Consider the following 18,487-nt stretch of genomic DNA (forward strand, 5'->3'; position numbering starts at 1 on the left):
TTTTTTCCTTTAAAATACTGACCCTGGTTCGAACACGAAAGTGGTCTTCAAATGCCGTGCTCGGCCGAGCCTCGATAGCAAATATAGAGGGTTTAGTACTTGGCTCAAATTCATCGAACTTTTAGAACAAGACTCGGTTAAGTCTCAATAAACAATACATAGTAATTGGGAGTTCTTTCACCTAGTCCCAACACCATGTTAGGCCTGAGAGTTTAAGCATGAATTAAATAATTTTAAAGCATAGCTAAAGATATATAAATTACTCCAACTCTGGGCATTTGGAGGCTTTATTAAAAGAACGCTAGAAAATGCTGCTTTGTTAAAAAAATGCTGCTTTGTCTAATGTATGTGTCCAAGAGAGCGAATCAATCCAATTATAGGCATCAGAGAGAGAGAGAGGAAATCATTGAAACTCTAGGCATTTGGAAGCTTTAATATAAATAATGCTAGAAATTGCTACACTTGATCTTAGCTGAAAGTTCGAGAAAGGTATAGAATGCTAGAAAATGCTTTGTCCACTGTGTATGAAAGAAAGAGCGAGAGATCCCAACTGGAGGCATTTGGAAGCTAACAAAATGCTAAAATGCTGATTTGTCTAAAAATAGAGAGGGTGAGATAGAGAGATGTGAGAAATCTCTGTTTTTTGTAGTCAACTTGTCGGAAAAAAGTTCGTATTTGTGTCCAAAGGTGATATAAAAAAAAAAACGAAAAAATAATTATACAATCGGTATGATATTACAAAAAATGTAACAAAAAAATATCTTAATACAACCTGTCTAATTAAGGAAATATTATCCAAGTTATAAAGTAAATAACAAAAGTATATATAATTTCACACTTCCCCTCAAACTCGTGATGGTCGGAAGCGAACCGTTGAGAGTTTGGAAACAAGGCTTGAAAAACGATGAGCATTATGAGATGTCGTAAAGAAGTCAACAAGTTGTGCATAAAATGAAATATATGGTAGAGAGATTGTCCCAACTAAATATTCTTGTTGTTTAACCAAATGACAATCTACTTCAATATGGTTGGTGAGCTCATAAAATTCTAGATTATTGACAATATAAATAACACTCTTGATATTACAATATAAGGGATTAGAAGCAAAAGGTTCCACACCTAAATAAACTAATAACCATCGAAGCAAGACAATTTTTGTTGTCGTTTGAGCCATGGCTCAATACTCAACTTCAATGGTAGATCGAGCAATATATTTTTGCTTCTCACTCTTCGAAGAAGTAAGACAGTTACCAAGAAAAATAAAAAACTTGTAGTAGACTTCCTATTGGCAGTGGCCCTTGCAAAATCAGAATCAATGTAAGCATGAAGCTCAAGCATGGAAAATGAAGAGAACAACAGAGCACGATCAAACATGTCATGAATATAATGAATAATATGTAAAACTACTGCAAGTATGCAGCATGAAGGGTACTAAAGAATTGACTGACAAGACGAATAACCTAAGCTGTGTCTAGCTGAGAGAGTCAGATAAATCAGCTTCCAACAAGCTATTTATAAAATGTAGGATCAAGAATAGGCATGGCAATGGACCCGAACCCGATATGAGACCCGACGGGTATACCCGACACAAGTCTGGGTATGGGCCCAAGTTATGAACCCGCAGGTAGGGTCCGGGTCCAATGAATGATACCCAAACAATCACGAGTATGGGTGCGGGTATGACTATATCCGACCCGATGGATAACCATACCCGTATTTATTATATATAATTTAACCTTAAATTTATTATTTTGCATGATTTAATTTTTTATAGCAACTTTAAGTTCCCCCACCCTTTTATAAAGCTTACATCCTAGGGATTCCAGACACCTCTTCGATGTGAGATTAATCCTGTGCCAATAAGAGAGGGAAATCTTAACATGAGAGATATATGAGTTGGTATGTCTTGCATGCCAGCCTAACGCCATCCCATTAAGAGAGAAATCATGTCAAGGAAATGAAGGCATCTTGCCTCTTTATTAGGGTGTGACCATGTGAGTTTTCACTTTAGTGTCAGCCTGGTGCCAACCAATTTGGTGTGTCATGAATTTTTATCTCTCTCTAACCCCAACCCTATGTGCATGTACCATCTTCTATAGATAGGAAGATTAGTTCCGAATCGATGGGAATAGAAAAAAATGGGTGGGTTGAGATCTATAAAAGCAAAGGGGCATTTAATTATTTCCAAACCCCCTCATTGGGTAAGTATCGGGTACGGGTCCCGGGTCCAACACTACCCATTGGGTATGGGTAGGTTCACATTGGACTCGTAGGGTATGGGTTAGGGTACGGGTCTATATAGGTCATTTCGGGTTCGGGTTCGGGTACAGGTACTGTTGGACCCAACCTATACCCAACCCGTTGCCAACCCTAATCAGGAAGGAGCTCACTATCTGTAGAACAAAGTTTGACATTCAACTCAGTATGTATGTCAACATGCTTTGTATGATCAGCCAGACAAGCTTGAAAAACAATATCAGAGGTATACTTAAGTTGATAAAGTAAATATTAATGCAGAGAATAAGCAACCTCTCGACCAAAAAAAATTCTAAGAATCCAAAGTTGACTAAGTTACTGCTTGATTAGATGAATGGTGGCGTCATCATCACTAAATATAATCATATCATCAACATATAGTAGGAGATCTGTACATCATCTAGATGTGACTGAGACAAATATGGCAAGGTCATAGTACCTCTATTGAAAAACTGCAGAGACAACATCAGAACTAAAATTTTCAAACCAAGCACGAGGGGCTTGTTTAAGCCCATGGAGTGTGCGCCGTAGCTGTCAAATTCTATCTTCAGGATCTGAAAACCCAAGATGTAACTTCATATAAACTTCTTTTGCATGATCGCCATTAAGAAATGCATTTTCCCATTGAGTTGATATAGTGGCAATTGGCGAACAACAACTAATTAATCAGAGTGCAAATTGTTATATGGGCAACATGAATAAATGTTTCAGCAAAATCAATCCCAAATTGTTGATTAGAAACTTTAGCCACAAGGCGTTCCTTATAGCACTTGATGTTACCATCATCTTAAGTTTTGATTTTGTATACCCACACTTTTATTTTTAGGAAGATGGACGAGATACCAAACATGCATTCTATTGGGTGATCAATTCTTCTACCATGGCATGTTGCTACTCATGTTGTGTGTAGCTCCTTCAAAAGTCTACGGCTCAAAGTAAGAATAAACATAATCAATTTGCTCGATACTCCGATAAAAAGGTTTCATAATCAACAAAACAAACATGTAAGACAGATGCATAATTACTACAGAAGAAAGAAGTTTGCATAGAAACAACATGTAGGAGCTATGGATGAGGTTCCATATGCATCAGAAACATCATCAAAGAAAGGGACCGGAAAAGAAGTATCTATGTGTGCATGAGTACTTGAGTCCCTTTTTAGTTCTATGTTGTATCATCCATGAGGTTGTATATGTGAATCCTAAGAAAATATTGTCACATAAATTATTTTGAATAGTATGGACGTGAAAGTCCAATATTTCTCTCTTCTTCTTTTTTTCCCTTTTTTTTGAAAGTCCAATTATTCATAATGATCATGGATAGCAAATATTAACATTTAGAAGGATAAAAACTAATATATAAAGACATAAACTATCCAAGCAACACTATGTCCCAGGTTTGAATCCCATTTTTACCTTCGTAAAAATAAATATCATCTAAATGGAAATCGGGATACCACTCAAATGAATTTTTGGATCTGGAGCATTTCAATAAATAAATAATTTAAATACTCTGACAATAGATGGTTACGGTGTGTTGTTCCCACCAGCTTTAGGCGAGCCATTCAGACTCACCCCAATTACTAACGAGTAGGAACCATTAGGGCTAGCAGAGGGTTGGGCTTGGGCCAGACCCCCCTAGCCATAGCTTAGCCTTGGTTCCCATAGGGCCAGCTAATGTCTGGCTTGGGCAGAAGTCCCTGGCCCTATCAAGGTAAGCTGACCATGCCAAACATAATCAAATAGAAAACAAAATATACAAAAGGAAAAAAGGGCCAGATCGGGCTGGCCCTGTTGTGGCCCTAGCCCAGGCCTAGCTCGGCCTAGCCTTTAGGCCACATTCTATAGCCTAGGCTATAGGTTTTCAGGGTCGAGCCGAAGGTCCGAGACCAGGCCTCTTGCCCCATTGCCAGCTCTAAGAATCAACCAAACTCGACTTCTTCCAACTCATTATCACTATACCTTTGTATAAACTCGAGTAAAGATAACTCCGACTCGATCCCCTACAAGTCCCTAGTCCATGCCTTGTTTTTCAATATAATTACCTACATTGCCTAAAAAATTACCCATGCCATACCATGTCAACAGTGGGCTGCTTGGGTGTGTCATTCCTCAGCGCAAAATCTGTAATTAACATTGTAAGTTGAAGCATGTGATCAAGCACGGTGTACATAAATTAAAAGTTTTCTTATTCTTACACAGGCAAGATCACTCACAAACAAATAACTCTTGAAATAAATAAATAAAAGAAAAAAAATACGTTTCTCACTTGCTATTATTATTGAATACAATTCCTTAAATCAAAACCTTAACTGATTGCTTTATGGGAAGAGGAGATCAAATCACAAATATAGATTTAAAGAGGTAAACTTGCTAGAGATTACCTCAACCGAGTATAGGATACCCCACGCCGAGTCTTTTCCTTTCGATAGTGCTCGGGATCTATGATTAGTCAATTGATTCTTCTACATACGACAAAACCCTTTCAAATGACATATGGATCTCAATCTAAAACCAACTATCTAAACCCTCAATGCCTTAGTCTTGCTCAAACCCCTTTGGCTTGATCTTTGGAGCGATGAGAGATAGATCAAAGAGAGAGGGAGAGAACTACTAGCAAGGGGATCCTCCCCTTTGCTACCCAAAAATCAAACCACTACAAGCTATCTTTAGCTTGGGCGTGCCACCTAAGAATAAGAGACCCTTTGCTACTCAAAAATCAAATCACCACAAGCTAACCTTAGCGTGGGCGTGCCACCGTTGCTCCCTTTAGAAAAACTTAGGAGAGATCTTGATTTTGGTTGGTGTGTACTCCCCTTAAAAAAACTTGGGAGAGATCTTGAAGCCTTACATAGGGCGTGTCACCTATAGAGAGATATTTGAGAGAGAGAGAGAAACCCTTACAGAAAGAAGAGAGAATAGGTGTAGAGATTTTATGAGGTGGGAGAGCCTCTTTTTATATATTTTCTATGTCTTGGTTCGTAGGGTCAAATGTTGACGGTCGATCTCGGAAGACGTATGGTAAGAGATTTGAGTCATCTATCTCTTTGATCCACCATCAATATCCAAAGAGATGAGCTAGAGCATTATCCTCATTTTTCTAGATTTATTACCATCAAATCTTTAAATAAAGAAAATATATATCTTACTTTCTATTTTAATATATCAAATCCTTATTTCTTATATCAAACAATTTTGATTCAAAATCGAATCCTTATTTCTTAGATCAAACAATCTTGATTCAAAGATGTACTAAATATTTCAAATATTTAATTTTATCATGCAATTTGGATATACCTAAAAGATAACCATCAAACAAGGTGATAACTATCACCCAATCTCGGAGAACAAGTTAATCCATATGAGTGTGTCGTGCCACCCTTTAGTGGCCACACGACCCACCCAACTCCACATGTTATAAATTGGGCCTATCTATTTATGGAAGGTTTATATAATTTTAGAAAATATTTTATCTTGTATTTAGAGTTTTTCAAATCTTTATATTTTATTTAAAACATTGAAAAATTAAATTATCTTAATTTATAAATTCAAATGTAAAAAATAAAATATCAGAAGATTCACAAAAATTCAAATAAACATTCTAAAAATCATATATCATAAAATTAATTAAAACTAATAAATTTTGATGGGAATCGAATTTATTAGATCTAGAAATTTATCAATATATGAGAGCACTCTACTTTCAACTACGGTCCACGATTTACTTATATTTCTCAAATTGACCCTGCAGTTTTCATGACCCGTAGTTCATTGTAGGGGCTCATGATTGGACCACCAAAGTCTGCCAATAGACTAGGTGACACAATCCCAGTTTATGGATTTCAGGTTCTCCCCTAGATACAAAAAAATCATGGTCATCAAGACCATGATGCAACCATAAATCTATGGTGCAAAGGGGTAATCTCTCGTACATGTACACGCTTTACCTTTATTGGTGAATCTCAATACGACTATCTATGTACATGCCGTGTGATGATATAACAATGAGGTTTTTAGCCTTATCTCTAAAGGTTATTCATTACACGTAAGTGTCATATAATCCCTCGATTCTCATCTGGGCATACTCTAACGTCATCAATGGCTAACTTACTAAACCGTTCTCAGTAGATCCCTATGCCAAAGTATCTTGGGTTTTTTAAAACTCGGCTGGCCTAGCACGTCGAGCCTAATCCGAGTACCGGTAAATTACATTTGTCTAATATGATATACAAGAGGACGACACTCTTACTGAGTTTATGTTTTAAAATATAAAATGTTCATAAAAACTTTTATAAGGCTTTTAAAGGCTACATAAACCTATCAAACGTCACATTTATGTAGTGATGTCAAAGCACTTTAAGCAACATGACTTTACATTGAATACAAAACGTTTATAAAAAATATTTTTCATTATTTATATATTTAAAAAGACATTTGCATGTGCTTATATTTATTTAATTAGAGGAGTCTAAGGGAAAAGTTTTTCAAAAAGTTTGAGAGTACTGTTTGTAATGAATGTCTCAGGCATCAAACTTTTCAAAGGAAAGGTATCGCTTGGTCGATTTAAAAGTCCAAAAGATGCATACACATGGTTCCACAGCACTGGGCACACGTGTTTTCCATGCAATCGGTTATGATTTTTTACCCAAACCTATATAATTAAGGGTGGTCAATGGACCCGGACCGGAAGGGTAGACCTGATCTGCATATGGATTTAAAAATTGGACTCGATAGGTTAGGTTTCGGTCCTGGATTCAAATACTATTTGGATCCGAGTCCGGTAATATTTTCTTGGGTCCCAATATTGAAATATATTCAAATATAATTACATATATAGGTATTTTAAGTTTTTGGTTGGATCCAATAGAATTCAGATACAGGTCTTATGAATTCGGGTTAGGTCGGGTCTGGGTCTAGGTCTGGGTCCATCCTGACCTCCCTATGCACAAAGTTAGGAAGTACATTAATGAAGTTTTAGACTTGAGAGAGAGATCCTTTCCCTTTAAAACGGTAGAAAAAAAAGGTCGAGAGAGAGAGCCTCGTAGAAAGGCCCATCATAAATATTCTAGCACACAACACAAGATCACTTCTTCATCTTTTTGTAGGCTTTTATAAAAACCAATATTTTGTTAATGACTTATTTTTCATGCAATTAAGATGCAAATAACACCACAAGTTCAGAAAAATAGACATGAATTTTGGAATTGTCTCCATTGCCTTCTCCATTACCTTCTAATTTTCTTAAAATAATTGTGTTTTTCTTACAGCTTCTAAAAGCAACTTCCCACTAGAGAAGAACGAAAAATTCCAAAAGCAATATGGAAGCCACAAGTTCCATCTCATCAATGGTTAGAGATCTAGTCCCTGCCCAATCAAACGGCTGAAAAGTCCATGCTTGAATGGTGTGTGATCGATCTTGAGAGTTCAGAGTGGAATTACAGCCTCAAAATTATGTGAAGCTTTCAACTTTGTTAAATAACCATTATACCCCAAAATGGTTTATAACACATTGTACAAGTTCCAAAAGACTTGCAGTTAAGAGGGCACTACAACAAACATTAAACAAAATGGATGCAAATTCAAGTGTGGAGAATGGAAGTAAGATGTATAGAGCTGCCAACAAAGGGAACTGGAGAATGATAAAGAAGGCCATCAAAGAAGAGCCAAGTTACCAAAGTGCCCCTATGTCGCCGTCGGGCGCCACAATTCTCCACCTAGTTGCGCAATTCCGTCAAGAGAAAACACTCGTAAACATTCTAGAGTTGATGACAGCGGATGCTATGAGCTCGAGGACTGCTCAGGGGAACACTGTACTCCATGAAGTGGCAATAGTGGGGAGCATGGAGATGGCGGCGAAAGCAGTGTGTAGGAAGAAGCACAGGTTGGTTACAGTTTGCAACCATTTCGGCGAGACCCCCGTGTTTCTCGCTGCTAGCTATGGTCGCAAGGACGTGTTTTGGTATCCAGCAATGGAAGCGGAGATGTCGTGCCAAGGGAATTATGGTGCCACCATCCTTCGTGCTGCCATGGTTGGAGAATTCTATGGTATGTAACTTAAGATTCGCTGGTCTGCATTTCGAAATTTTATTGCATACATACATACCACATATATATCTGCGCACATGAATTAGAAGTATATTTCCTTTTGCACTACCTATGTGTTAGAAGAAAGAATTGGATTGAAGAATCGCTTCCAAATTTTCATTGGAAAAATTGAAAATGTTGATTAATAGTTAGCATTACATTTTCATACCTTTTTTGAACAACCCAAATGCACACATCCACATGTATTAACAATATGATCTTATACATTCTTCCTTCATGTTAGAAAAGACTTGTGCCAATGTTCATATAAAAATGAAGGTTTTATTTGTTTTTTGTTTTGTTTTTGTTTTTTTTTCAGATTTGGCACTGAGAAAGTAGAGAGATATCCAAGTCTTGCTGTTGCAAGAGATGAGAAGGGAGTCTCACCTTTACACATCATGGCAAACTCCCCAAAGTCATTCAAGAGTGGGACTCTTTATTACCTAACAAATATTGGTGTGTCCACAACAGTTGTCTTGGAGATTATTGGAAAAGTCATCTACTCAAGTATGTTCTTATATAAAGCATTTTTTTTTTTTGGTGTGAGCAAGTGAGGAGAGGCCCTGTTTTTGGTAGGAATTGAGTCTAGGATGTAGTGTTACAAATCTTCAACGCCAACTAATTAGGCTCATGCTCTTTTCCTAAATTATTATTATTATTTTTGAGTGAGTTAGTGGGGAGAGGGCCCTTAACCTTGGTAGGAATTGAGTATAGGATGTAGTGTTACAAATCAAGCGTTAACCAATTAAGCTCCGGCTCCTTTCTTAAATTTTTTTTTTTTTTTGGGTGAATCAATGGGGAAAGGACCCTTACTTTTGGTAAGAAGTGGGCCTTAGGACATAGGGTTACAAATTGTCAAGCGCTAACCAATTCAGCCTTAAAAAGTATAGAGAGAAAGACAGAGTTGTTATATAAAGCATAATTTAGCTTAACTTGAGATATATAAATGTAGGCATACACAATGGAGGTGTGAATACGCGTATATATTATGATCGAATTGTATTTAGCTGCAGCATGCATGAAGCCGTGGCTCCGTGATAAAATGTAAAGCTGCATCTGAAAATCCTCTCGAAAAATGCTATTTTCGTAGTGAAAACCCTTGGGATAGTTTGAAGATATGTTTCCATTCTTAATTATGAAATTTGATACTATGAAGAAGGTGCTAATCTAGGAGTGGGCCCTTGGCTTGGGAGGTCAAGGTAGTAAAGCTGCGCTGTGACATCGAAGTTCTATTCCTACCCATCAACATATCAAAAAAAAAAAAAAACGAAAAGAAAAAACAAAAAAAATGGTGCATGTCTACATAGGAACATTTGAAAATGGACAATCTGAAAAATATATCACAAGACACATTGGGTTTTGGGCTCCAGATTCTTTTTTCTGGACCTATAATAGTTAGAGGGCTAGATGACCAATTCGATAATTTTATGGACAACAATATTTGGCATAGTTTGAGTTGCTACTTTGAAATTTTGCTACCCTACCCTAACCAACTTTTATATATATAGGGAAAGGTTTATATGCTCCCCCTACCATCCAGCCATCCAACTTTGATCGAGAGAGCCACTCATCGTTTGATCTTAGATCCGATGTCTCAAAGTATTTTATTTTTAGTTTTTTTTATACAAATTTTATGAATATGAAATTTGGTATGTGTCTTCTTCTCATTGGGGCGCACTTATAAAAAATATTAAATTTTTTTTTGATAAAATATAATGACCAAAATACCCCTTAAAATTTACAAGGTATTTTGGTCATTTTATTTTTTTGAAAATATTTTTTTTATATTTTTCACTAGTGCAAGTTTAATAGAGGAATAGACGTCCAAAATTTGGTGTCAAAATAGTTTATAGAAAATTTTTTAAAATAAAATAGTGTAGAGACTTGATATTGTGATTGGGGCAATCTTAGCCCTCCATTCAGAATGGACGGTTGGATAAGGGGGAGGATAGAACTTCTATGCTGTAGGAGAATAGAAAGCTTGCCCATATATATATATATATATATATATATATATATATATATATATATATATATATATATATATATATATATATATATATATGTTTTGGGTGTAACTAATGCAAGGTGTGTCAACCTTAAACAATCAAAGTAAGATGCACCTCCGAATCCTTGTAGAAGATGCAATTTCAATACTTGAAACCCCTACAATAGCTTGAAAATATTTTTCCACTCCTAATTATGTAACTTAAAGATCTAAATATGGTGTAGAAGGAGCAGATCTACAATTACTTGAAACTTTTGAAAATAGACCGTATGAATAGTATGGTACAAAATACACTATTTTTAGGACCAGGAGTCCTTCTTTTCCCAAGATCCATTCATTCCCAGGTCTATACGATCAATTGAATTTCCAACATCGAAACAACCTTTCTTGGTGGTATTTGAGGTGAGTCTTAGTGCTGGCACCTTATATAACTTCTCTCCTTATGTTTTTATGTTTTATACATGAAATTTCACTCACCATTGACTGCTATGCCCACCTCAAAGGAACCAAAAAATATTGAAGCTTATTTTGTACACCAATGCATTTGGTGGATCATATAACTGACCGATCTAATGGGGAGCATGACTCTATGTGGTCAAGAAAAGATTGTATGCATGTAATAATATGCTGATATCCAAAATCACCTCAATGCGGAAATTCTATGTTATTGAAATTAATATCGATATTGATATTGATATAGTTATTAATAATGATGACTTTCCATATTTATTAGAATTTTTATATTGTAAGATGTGAAATCTCTTGTTTTTAGGAAACCAAATTGTAATAAAAATAAATCCATTTTTTAATGGGATAACATTTGCTAGTTATAGGATTTATAACTTTATATATAGAGAATGAGGGATGAAGGAATATGCCCTATTAGGGCCACCTAACGGGGAAGATGGACTTCCTTCTAAAGGAGGCAAGAGTGTCCTACGCAGAGGACGAGCGTCTAAAGAGAAAACTGAGCTTCTAGTAGAGAAATGGTTTGGTCATGGCTCGCTTGGAGAGGCTTGTTTCATGTAAAGAAACAGTTTTTATGAAGATTTTGGGTAATATCCCCAGTGTAGATAGAAAATTAGTTTCTCACTACTCTCATATCTTTGTCTAGTGTGTTTAATAATAATTGTTAGAAGTAAATAGAATAAAAAATGATATGCAATGTCGGTTAGGAGAGTGCTTTCAATGGTTGTTTGATTGGGTATTGTCGATGGTTAATAAGATACTTTTTGTATCCCAAAATATGTGATATACTCCTATTAGTATAGTAGATCTCAATTTTCTATACTCATGGATTTAGCCCTTAGGGGTGAACCATATAAAATGCTAATGAATGTTAGCATGATGAGCATGTGATTTTGATATCAAGATGGAGATTGTTGGATATGGTGATATTCAAAATCGCATCCATAAGAAAATCCCATATTCTTGGAATTGATATTGACATTGACATTGATGAGTTTCCATATTTATTAAGGATTAGGATGTTAAATCTCTTATTTTTAGAAAATAAAATTGTACTGGAATAAATATATTTCAATAGGGTAAGGATTTTTATTTGTTATAGGATTCATAACCTTACATACGTGGAATGAAGGAGAAATAAATATGTCTGCCTATTTGGGTCGCTTCATGGGAAATGTGGGCTTCTCTATAGCAAAGGCCTATTGCACAAAGAAGGATCTTCTTGAGAGAGAAATGAGCTACTAGTGAGAGATATGATTTGTCTGTGCCTCACGTGAAGAGAGATGTTTATTTCTTATAGAGAAATAATTCTTATGGAGATTTTGGGTATATGCCTTTTCCAGAGAAAAATACAATTTCTTGTTGCTCTTGCATATCCATTTAGTGTGTTTCGTAATAGTTGGTAAAAGGAGAGAGAAAGAAGAATGATAGGTGATGTCAGTTGGGAGAATAGTTTCAAGGGTTGTTTGACTAAGTATTGTCGATGGTTGGTAAGATACCTTGTCTCCGAAAATATTTCATGTAAGCATTCGTTTGGTGAGCTATTACGCAATGGTCCTAACGTAGTGAAATTCTTTGTCGGGTAAGTTCCGACATCCCAATCAATATAAGATAAGTAAAATGGAGATGTGGAGTATCCAAAAGGACTTTAGAAATACTTCATTTCGCTTTTTGTAGGTATAGTGGATTTCAGTTTTCTATGTCCGTATATATAGCATTTTGGGGTGAAACATGTAAAATATTAGTGTTTTTTTTGCATTATTTCTTTTTTACTTTATTTTTCTTGATTTTTGCATGTTGCATTTTTCTCATTCTTTGTTGCCAAAAATCAACTCGTCGGGTTATGTAATTTTCACGTGCACAACAGTAAAAACATGTTGCATAGTTATGCACATATGTATATGTGTACAGAGACAGAAAGATTTTGTGTGTGAGAGAGATTCTTATGAATTGTATTTTTCTTTTAAAAGACGCAATCATGCTTAGAAGAGAATCTTATGATATGTGTTTTTGAGAGAGAGATACTTATTCTTTTGAATAGCATCTTCTTTTCAAGAAATGTTTAGAGAGAGAGGAATTACTTGCCATCTGCATCAGAGAGATAGAGATTCAAATTGTATTTTCTGTTCAAATATTTATTTACGCTTAGAGAGAGATTCTTATGAATTGTATTTTAGATTTGTTTATATATATATATATATATATATATATATATATATATATATATATATATATATATATATATATATATATATATATATATATATATATATATATATATATAGGTGCAGTTTGTGTAGAGCCGAGGATCTAAACAATCAAAGTAAAGCGTACCTTCAAATAGTGTCGAGAAACGTGGTTTCAATACTGGAAACATTTGTGAAAGCCTTAAAATATATTTTCATTTTTAATTATGAAATTTAAGGCTTCAATAATATTGTAGATCGAGCAGATCTATGAAAACTTGAAAATCTTTAAAACTGATGGACAAAAAATGCGTTACAAGATGCACTATTTCCAAAACTTAAAATCTATTTTTTTCTCATGTTCATTCATCTTGCTGTCGAGATGATCAATTTGATGATATTTGGAAATCAAAACATCCTCTTCTAGTGAAATTGTTGAGGTGGGCTCTAATTTGATTGTTTAGAGCCTTAACTCTATATAAACATTTTCCCCCCTATATATATATATATATATATATATATATATATATATATATATATATATATATATATATATATATATATATATATATAGGGAAAGAGAGATTCTTATTAATAGTGTGTTTTTTTTCCCCCTTCAATTATGCAATTATTCCTATATGGGGACATGAAAGAAGGCATGTAAGAGAAGGAGGGGATGTTGAGGAGGCTTCCCCATCCACACCCCAACACGACGATGCTCCCCAAACTGTACACCATCGACTGCTTATTCCCATTTTAGAAAAATGCATGAATGGCTGGAATTCAGGTTTGCTACTTCCTACACTATAGGTTGTGATATGAATTGGAGGATTGTTATTGTTTAATAATAAATAATAATGATGATCATGATTATTGTGAAAATGAAAATGAAAATTAATAATAATAATAATAATAATAATAATAATAATAATAATAATAATAATAATAATATTATTATTATTATTATTATTATTATTATTATTATTATTATTTTCACTATAATCATGATCATGATCATCATTATTATTTATTTACTTAATACTAATGAGAGATGAACTATTTATCCTTTTTATTATGAAATTCAAAATATCTAAAGGATACATGATCATGGGCCAGAATAGTTTCTAGCAGGTATAGTGTTGAATAGTTACCGTCATGGTTACTTTGACAAATTTTCCTTATTATTATTCCTATTATTATCACCTGCCTCATTATTGTTGTTGGGAATTGTTCAGGTTAGATTTCAGACAAATGATACAAGATCGCTAACCCCTTTTCTTGGTGTAGGTGTACTTTTGTAGGGGTCATTTTCTCTGGTAGTTCTAAAAACGCTAGATCACTTGATGAACAATTTTTGTAAAAAAGAAAGAAAGAAAGGATTTTGGGCATCAGAAAATCTCCAAGATGGTGTTAAAATCAATTTTCAACATCGACTATGAAATTCGAAGCTCAAAAAATGGTACAGATATTACGGATCCATGAACATTTATTTTCAAGATGACATGGATGAAATTTTCAGGATGACATGGATGACCCTACAAAACCTTCAAATTGGAAAATTTTCTTTTGAAAAAACGAAGAGAAAAAATGGGGAACTTTTAGAAAAAAAACCTTGGAAATAGAACAATAAAAGTAATTGAACAAAATACATAAAAATGGAAAATATGGAAAAAAGAGAGAGTGGGCCCACGCCGAGCCACAAGCTTGACGCCTGGAGTCAGAAAGAGGCCTTTGAGGCAAGTGTGGCCACAATGGTGTATGGTAGTCCAATGGTGGTCTGTAATACAATTTAAGACTTTTGAAGTCTTTCTAAAGGTCGAAGAGGTGGTCTCAGTTCCTTGTGGTTGCTAGGGATCTGAGGAGCCAAGGGTGCTTACAAGACAATCTGGGCATAAATGGTCTCTATAAGTACGCATTCAATTGACCCAAGTCCTAATGTGCATTAGACTTATTCGCATGAGTGTATTGACCCAATCTGTAGAGGGACCAAAATGAAATTTATGTAAATAAACCTTTTCAGGTAATTACTCCTATATCGTATATTAAGTTTAAGTAATTCTTAAACAATTGGAAAGCTTCTACAATTTTAAAATCAATTTTAAACCGATTTGACTGAATTTTGAGGGGTCTAAAGGGCTTGAGCTTTAGGGTATTAGTTTTCAGGGTTTTGGGTATCGGATTGGTAAGAGGCTCTTGTCGTTCTAATGAAAAATCATAGAAAGGGAAAATTTGAAAATACACTATAAAATATTTTTAGCCCCAATTAATATAGTCCGTCCATTTTGGTTGGATACTTAGATCTTGGCCTTAAAATGATATTTTTTTTCTCTCTTTGCAAATTTTCTTGTGGCTTTATTATAGGAAAGACTTCATAAACCCAAATACTATACATCCAATTGCTCAGATTCATCTTGGTTGATGAGATGCCCACAATTGTGTTCCATCTTTGAATTTTATTGTTTTTATAAATCCAAATTATTTGAATTTTATGGTGTCCACTCTTGAAAAGCAACATGATAAAAAATAAAAAAATATTTTATAAAAAAATAAATTGACCAAAATATCTCTGAAGCATTCAAATGTAATTTGGTTAATTTATTTTTTACTAATTATTTTTTATATTCTATTAGATGCACATTAATTAAAAGAGTAAGAGGTCCAAATTCCAAGTGATATGAATTTATATAGAAAAGATTACAATTCAACTATAAAATGTCATTGTTACGGTCAGACGGGCCTAGTTTGAATTTAGGCCATTGGGCCTATACTCTCTTCAAATGTCTTATTCATTTAAAAGAATGAATGTGCACACCCATCCGAGTATTTCTAACTAAAAACAGTTCAAATGTCCCTTGTCTTTGCTACTCCCATCAAAATCGATCTCCTGAAGTTCAGGTTGTCTTGAAAACAATACATTGCACAGTTGAAACTTGATCTCCTGAAGTTCAGGTTGCCTTGAAAACAATACATTGCGCACTTGAAACTGGCAATCTTGCAGGGTTTGCCTCGAAAACAATACATTGCAAGCTTGAAACTGGCAATCTTGCAGGGCTTGCATGGATCAAACGAGTCTATTGGACAAAGCAAAAGCACAGGTGGGCCGAAAAACTTGTAAAAGTGTTGGTGAAGAGTGACTCAAAAGTATTGTTATGAACAAGATGTCAATTCAAGGGATATTGGGGTGGAAAGTCCCCTGATTTTGGCTACAAAGAAGGACATAGTCGAGGTGGTGAGAGAAATCCTTGAAGTTTTCCCGGAGGCCGTGGAGTTCTTAGATAAAGATGAAAAGAATATATTGCAATTGGCTGCAGAGTACAGAGCAGAGAAGGTATTCCAGATATTGAGATCAATGGGAACACGCACATCAAACATGGTCTTGGGAATTGACAAGCAAGGGAACTCTGTTCTGCATCTTGTAGCAACCTTCAATCTTATCGACCTTCGCATATACGTGCGAGCTCTCAACATATGCAGTGCGAGTTACTGTGGTTCAAGGTAATGTGTGTTACCAAATGACTTATACATTTATAGAGCTGCATTAGCAAATCACTAGAATACCATTACAAAGCTATGAGCTCCCCCACTCACAATACAAACTGGATGAATCTGATGGGACAGAAAAGGAATCTTTTTGTGAAAGTTCTCTATCACCTTTTTATTTATTTATTTCTTATTTTTTTTAAAAAGGAAAATAAAAACCTCGTGGTTTACATGTAAACCATGAGGAGGAAATGAAAGACTCAATTTATTTTCGACACCTATCTCGATCCATTTAGTATGGCTTTCTTCTAAAGAAGGTAAAATATAATAAAATTGAAAAAGTAAAAGGAAATTTAAAGGGGTGAAAAATAAATCTGAATAGACCAGTGAAATAACTTAGTCTTTGTACAGAGTGTGAATCACATGTGCCCACCTTGCATAACCGCTCACAAGAACTCAAAACAGCAAACGGCTTAAGAGTTGTTCGTGGCGATTCGCCAAGGTCTAATGGAAAGAGGTGAGAAATGGCTCAAACAAGGAGCAAAGTCATGTATGATCGTGTCCACGCTCATCGCCACCATTTTGTTCGCCACATGCTACCAAGTGCCAGGAGGCAACCAATCGAACAACACACCTACGGCTACGGATGGCCTACCGAACTTCATCGGCCAGCATGATTTTTAGAATTTCTTGGAGTACTTAGAATGGACCATTTTCTTCACCTCATTATCCTTAGCATTCTTTACCTCAATATTAACCACTCGTTACGAGGAAGAAGACTTCTTTCTTATTCTACCTCTTAAGTACCTTGCTGCCGTTACCTCGCTCTGTCTCTCATCAGCAGCTAGTCTTCTCATCTTCGCTTATTCCTACGTTCTTATCGGCGATGGACTCCTGGGTGGCTCGCATATGGTTGGTAAACTATCCATCTTCTGTTCAGTGACTGCCCAGGTTTGCACCTATATTCATTCCACAATATCCACTATAATGTACTGTGTGCTAATCTTGTTTGAGGAACTAGGTAACAGAAGAGAGTTTAGCAGGTCTTCTGATGATAATGAAAAAGTAGCCTTGAGTTGATTGAGATTTGGTTCTCACTAGTTAGAATTTAACAAGTAAAGATTTGGTTTCATCTTGGACAGGATTCTTATTATATGTGGACCTTCCTTGTTACATTAAAATGTATAATGGCAATGGCTGATTAACAGTAAACTTTGTTATGAGTATATTTCTTGCTGTACTAATGCTTAACTGTTGTTGATGATCGTCCTACATGAAAACAAAAAAAAGAAGAAAAGTTTCAATAAAGGATGATGTTTCTATAAGGCCTAGGTTTTATGAAAATAAAATAAAGCTTCATCTCAAATTTTCGTATGGAAAGTACTTTTTGGCAATAGGAATCTCTATGACGGCGCTAAAATCAAATTTCAACACCGACAATGAAATTTGAAACTCAAAAAATGGTATATATCTTAAGGATCCATGAAAACTTATTTTTCAGGCAAAATAGATGGTCTAGATAATTTGTTAAAATATACACAAGTCAAAATCAGATGGATCGATAGAATGGAGCGATACAAATCACGGCTTGTAGCTAAGGGATATGCTCATTCATATGGAATTTCTTACGAAGAAACCTTTAGTCTGGTAGCAAAGATGACCACAATTTGGACCACTATCGCAATTGCTGTAGTCAAAGGGTGGCCCTTATATCAGCTCGATGTCAAGAATGCATTTCTGCATGGAGACCTTCAAGAGGAAGTATAGGTAAAGCTTTCTAGAGTTTGAAATCCTATTTCTTTTTTCACAGCCATGATTGATGTAAAGGTTTTCTAATGCTTGGATTGTAATTTTTTGATGAGCTATGTGGCGAGGCTTTGCCTATTTTTAATAGGGTTGCAGCCAGTTTCTTTCAATAAATATTAGATACTACTATTTACATAAAATATCTCATAAAACTAGCCATCATTTAAAAATGCTTTTCTTCCAAATTAGTGAATCATTGG

At 35.1% G+C, this 18,487-nt stretch overlaps 1 protein-coding gene across 1 annotated transcript; it reads left to right on the forward strand.

Moving 5' to 3' along the window:
- The first annotated feature begins 7,822 nt into the window (after window positions 1-7,822).
- LOC18437455 (uncharacterized) lies at window positions 7,823-16,500 on the forward strand. Its single transcript, XM_011626287.3, has 3 exons — window positions 7,823-8,300; window positions 16,000-16,096; window positions 16,173-16,500. Exons 1-3 carry the CDS (start codon window positions 7,823-7,825, stop codon window positions 16,498-16,500), a joined length of 903 nt encoding a protein of 300 aa, XP_011624589.3.
- Window positions 16,501-18,487: the final 1,987 nt, after the last annotated feature.

This window comes from Amborella trichopoda, chromosome 13 (genome assembly GCF_054954075.1).
Source record: "Amborella trichopoda isolate Santa Cruz 75 chromosome 13, AtrichopodaSantaCruz75HAP2 v2.0, whole genome shotgun sequence".
Taxonomy (NCBI): Eukaryota; Viridiplantae; Streptophyta; class Magnoliopsida; order Amborellales; family Amborellaceae; genus Amborella; species Amborella trichopoda.

What these genes read in the sequence shown, in the direction of transcription:
- LOC18437455 (XM_011626287.3), top strand. Translation starts at nt 7,823, where the DNA reads ATGGATGCAAATTCAAGTGTGGAGAATGGAAGTAAGATGTATAGAGCT. An exon ending in CATGGTTGGAGAATTCTATG is followed by an intron (nt 8,301 to 15,999) that starts GTATGTAACTTA and finishes GCAATCTTGCAG; the next exon opens with GGTTTGCCTCGAAAACAATA. An exon ending in TGGACAAAGCAAAAGCACAG is followed by an intron (nt 16,097 to 16,172) that starts GTGGGCCGAAAA and finishes TGTCAATTCAAG; the next exon opens with GGATATTGGGGTGGAAAGTC.